The sequence below is a fragment of the Branchiostoma belcheri genome, unplaced genomic scaffold (genome assembly GCF_001625305.1).
Source record: "Branchiostoma belcheri isolate BF01 breed outbred unplaced genomic scaffold, Haploidv18h27 scaffold108, whole genome shotgun sequence".
In the NCBI taxonomy this organism is placed as follows: Eukaryota; Metazoa; Chordata; class Leptocardii; order Amphioxiformes; family Branchiostomatidae; genus Branchiostoma; species Branchiostoma belcheri.
In genome coordinates this window covers 79,354-83,625 of record NW_017802469.1, presented here as the reverse complement: position 1 = coordinate 83,625, position 4,272 = coordinate 79,354, and the positions used below count along the sequence as shown (strand labels likewise).

At 43.1% G+C, this 4,272-nt stretch overlaps 1 protein-coding gene across 1 annotated transcript in view; it reads right to left on the bottom strand.

Annotated features, from left to right (window-relative positions):
* Positions 1-1,875: 1,875 nt before the first annotated feature.
* Positions 1,876-4,272, bottom strand: part of LOC109480054 (tripartite motif-containing protein 2-like) — a 2,747-nt gene continuing 350 nt past the window's right edge. Inside the window, exons 2-4 of the mRNA XM_019782206.1 lie at positions 3,683-4,254; positions 3,411-3,602; positions 1,876-2,720 (exon numbers count right to left, since the gene is read on the bottom strand). Of these exons, the coding sequence (XP_019637765.1) occupies positions 1,876-2,720; positions 3,411-3,602; positions 3,683-4,254 (1,609 nt within the window). The remainder of the gene's footprint in view (positions 2,721-3,410; positions 3,603-3,682; positions 4,255-4,272) is intronic.

The following is a 4,272-nucleotide window of genomic DNA, read 5'->3' as shown; positions in this document are numbered from 1 at the left end:
AGGTCCCATTGGATAGTGTTTTCTTATTGCTTTATTCCTTGGTGAAGGATTTAGTGGTTTAACAAAGGCTGGAAACAGAAATTTTGAGCAAGTGACGTTAAAACAATGAAATAACCGTGCCATGACTCTGATTAGCTGGACTTAAGTGCATTTCATGAATATTTGTTATATTGGCCCGGTACATATAAACCAACATAAAATCATTCTCTTAAATTATACAACTTCAATATCATAATGACACAAAATGGCGAATTGCTATAAACTGTTGAAAAAATATTACAATGTTACATGGTAAACGATTTGAACAGATGAATGTTCTTACAGATATATAAAATTTCAATGAGGTGTAGAATTCAACTAAGGCATGGGACCCGACGAAAAATTGCTAAAGATAAACTTTACAAACACATGCAAGAAGAATTTCTAATGGTCACCCCGAGATTGCAATTAACTTTTTAGTTTACTTTTACTCAAATGAAGACTTCAAAGCGTACATGATAAGACATGTTTTAAGTTTGATTTTGTTATTACTTACCTAATTACTCATTACCAGATAGAATTAATTCTGATATTCAGTCGGCGCTAAAGTCTTACATTTTCAACTCTCAAAAATGACTGAAAATGGAATTTTACTTGTCACATTTGGACCAACAGTCTATAAAACTTGAGATTTATTTCTTTCTGTTCGATAAAAAAAAAACGTTTCATTAAGTACCAAATGGATGTGTAAGTTGGTAAGTGCAAGTTTACTTTCAAAAATTATTTTGAATAGCTACGTACCCATTCCACTTAACGTTCATCCACGTCAATACTAAACTCAAACTTAGACAGTACGGTGACTGTTTTCCAATGAATCGCCCTGACCAACTTCCGGTCACCATAGTCTTCTTCTAGGTTAAAGTAGTGAGGTAGTGGAGCCATAGACCAAGAGGAACGAAACTTGTGGAAAGTATTTTTACCAAAAGACCGACAAAAGTATAAGTTTACGTTCAGGACCACTGGTGACAGTATTGAAAGTCAACTGGCTCTTACACTTCACATCATACATGTACAACTGGATTGAAAAATACAAAAAAAAAGAAAGACAAAATGGGCGGACATTTGCAAACAGATACAGCATATACCAGTCCTCTGTGTTTAAAAATTGACTCTTACATACCAACCCTTTGCACAAATGAAGCAACTAAAATTTCCACGCATAAATAGATTATCCCAAGGCGCTCCCATATTTAATGTAGGTCATTCTGGCCATGGATTTTGTGTTGAGTCAAGGAAGTAAAAAAAAAATACAATTTTATTTTTAAGGAAGTCATCAAGTCCCAAATCATATCATCATTATAAAGTGATGTATGACAAAAGTATGAATCAAGTTCAGTGAGGCAAATCATGTGTGTCTGAAAAGGGCCCCCAAAACAATTTTAATTGCTGGTATCCAAAAAGCATTTAATTCCAACCTACAATTTTACGGATTTTTCGGGCCACTTGATCAGATGGCAGGGGAAGAGAGAGAGAATATGGTTTATTCAACATAAAAAACCTTTGCAGCACAAGTGCTGAATTGAGGTTTCCTTACACAAATACGTAGTTTAAAACGTAGACTTCGGGAAAGAAAGGAAAAACGTCAGAAATATCTTACTTTGATATCTACAGGTGTTCAAAGTTAAGAAATGAAATTAGAAGTAATATTCTGATATTAAAGATGTTTCGTTGTATAATTTTATTACGTGAAATTGCAGCGAGGTAGAAGAAACGGCACTTTTGGGCCCCGGGAAATGTGGCATTTAACATACAATGTAAGGAGACCAAACATGACCAATTAAATGCTACAGCTATAACCATTCCCAATCCAACAATGGCCGTCCGTGTGCATCATTATCAGTAGTGGGGGAAGACAGTGATTGTGTTTTTGTTGATCACAACCAGCTGTCCTCCCGGCCCCACTGTAACATCTCCTGGGGCTTCAGCCCGGCGGGGGACGGCGATGTGGCGGACATACTCACCCTGGTCTGTGTACACCACCACGCGCTGGTTGTCTGGGTCCACCACCATGATGTGACCGGAACTGTCCGCACAAATGCCTTCAGGATAAAGCAGGTTGCTCCCACTGCGACCCAGTCCTCTGAACTTCAACTTGAACTGTCCGTTATCATCATACATGTAGATGAAATGGCGCCTAAAGTCCGAGATGAAGATGTTGCCTTCCCCGTTCACGGCGACGTACATCGGTGTCATCATCCGCTGCTGAGGACCGACTTCCCACAGCAGCGACCCGTCCGGCTGGAAGGCTTGCACACCACCACTGTAACCGCCAGACCAGGTGACGTAAACGTGGTTAGTGCGCAAGCCCACAGCCATTCCGCGGGGCGCCTCCCGTGGTACAGAGTCAGGAAGGTCAAACTTGGCTTTGAGACGACCTTCCCTGTCCACCTGCACCACGGTATCAGGGCTGGCTGGGTACCCACTCATCAAGACCCACAGGTGACCATCTCTGTCGATGGACACATCATATGTCGTCTTTGACGAGGGATACCCCATCCCTGCTGCACCTTGTGGAAACTGGCCCAGGTAGTCACCTGCCATACTGTACACCTGGAGACTGGCTTTGGTCTGGTCAGCCACCCAGATCTTGTTGTCGGGGGAAACTGCGACTCCGCGTGCGCCGCGCAGGTTTCCAGTCCCTGACTCATCGACCAAGATGATGCTGCTTCCACCAGGCACTTCTACAGAGACACAAAAGAGGGTACTCAAAAACGACCTCCAGAATAACATTGTTTTATGCCTCACTAGTAAGAGAGGAGGTACAGATTGGGAGGTGCAAGATTTTTATCTGATCAGAAAGATTATGAAGCAAGTTTAAACTGTAATTTCCAATATAAATACATTTTCAACTGTACAAGTCCCCTTTGGCACGAAACAGCCGTGGCGGACGATGGATACATAAAGAATACATAAAGTCCCCTTGCTCCACCAAATTTGCTTGGAGATTATCTTCTGTGTCAACCCCCGTCTTTTTGGTTGTAAGGCCCTATTGTATGATATCGTATAAAGACGCTTGGCTCCATTTGCAAGCTGTTTAGTTTGTTGAATGAGACCGCATGCCCTGGCGATATATACTTATATATATAAATATATAAATATATAAACCGCATGAGACCGCATGACAGCACGTCGGCAGAACGTACTGCACCTGCGTGAATCCCGTAATGTATTGTGCATAGCACTTTGGTAGAACGTCTCATATAAGGTTGTATTCGCGTATATAAGGTTAACACCCCGTCTGTAGTTTCCAAATGTTATGTCGGAAAAGATGTCTTCTGCAACAGGCAAAATTTTGATGCAACGTTGACCAAAAATCCAACGAAAACCGTAAAAATACAGGGTTCTGTGTAGGCGCAGTACGTTCTGCTGACGTGCTCCGCATGACCGCAGGGACTGCACAGCAAAGAGACTGTTCTCGGTAAAAGGACTGTTCTCTGTAAAGGGACTGTTCTCTGTGAAGGGACTGTTCTCTGTGAAGGGACTGTTCTCGGTAAAGAAGGGACTGTTCTCGGTGAAAGGACTGTTCTCTGTAAAGCGACTGTTCTCCGTGAAGGGACTGTTCTCTGTAAAGGGACTGCACAGCAAAGAGACTGTTCTCGGTGAAAGGACTGTTCTCTGTAAAGGGACTGCACAGCAAAGAGACTGTTCTCGGTGAAGGGACTGTTCTCTGTAAAGGGACTGTTCTCGGTGAAGGGACTGTTCTCTGTGAAGGGACTGTTCTCTGTGAAGGGACTGTTCTCTGTAAAGGGACTGTTCTCGGTAAAGGGACCGTTCTCGGTGAAGGGACTGTTCTCTGTGAAGGGACCGTTCTCGGTGAAGGGACTGATCTCTGTGAAGGGATTGTTCTCTGTGAAGGGACTGTTCTCTGTGAAGGGACTGTTCTCTGTGAAGGGACTGTTCTCTGTGAAGGGACTGTTCTCTGTGAAGGGACTGTTCTCGGTGAAAGTTCTCTGTGACTGTTCTCGGTGAAAGGACTGTTCTCTGTGAAGGGACTGTTCTCTGTGAAGGGACTGTTCTCGGTGAAGGGACTGTTCTCTGTGAAGGGACTGTTCTCTGTGAAGGGACTGTTCTCTGTGAAAGGACTGTTCTCTGTGAAGGGACTGTTCACGGTGAAAGGACTGTTCTCTGTAAAGCGACTGTTCTCTGTGAAGGGACTGTTCTCGGTGAAAGGACTGTTCTCTGTGAAGGGACTGTTCTCGGTGAAAGGACTGTTCTCTGTGAAGGGACTGTTCT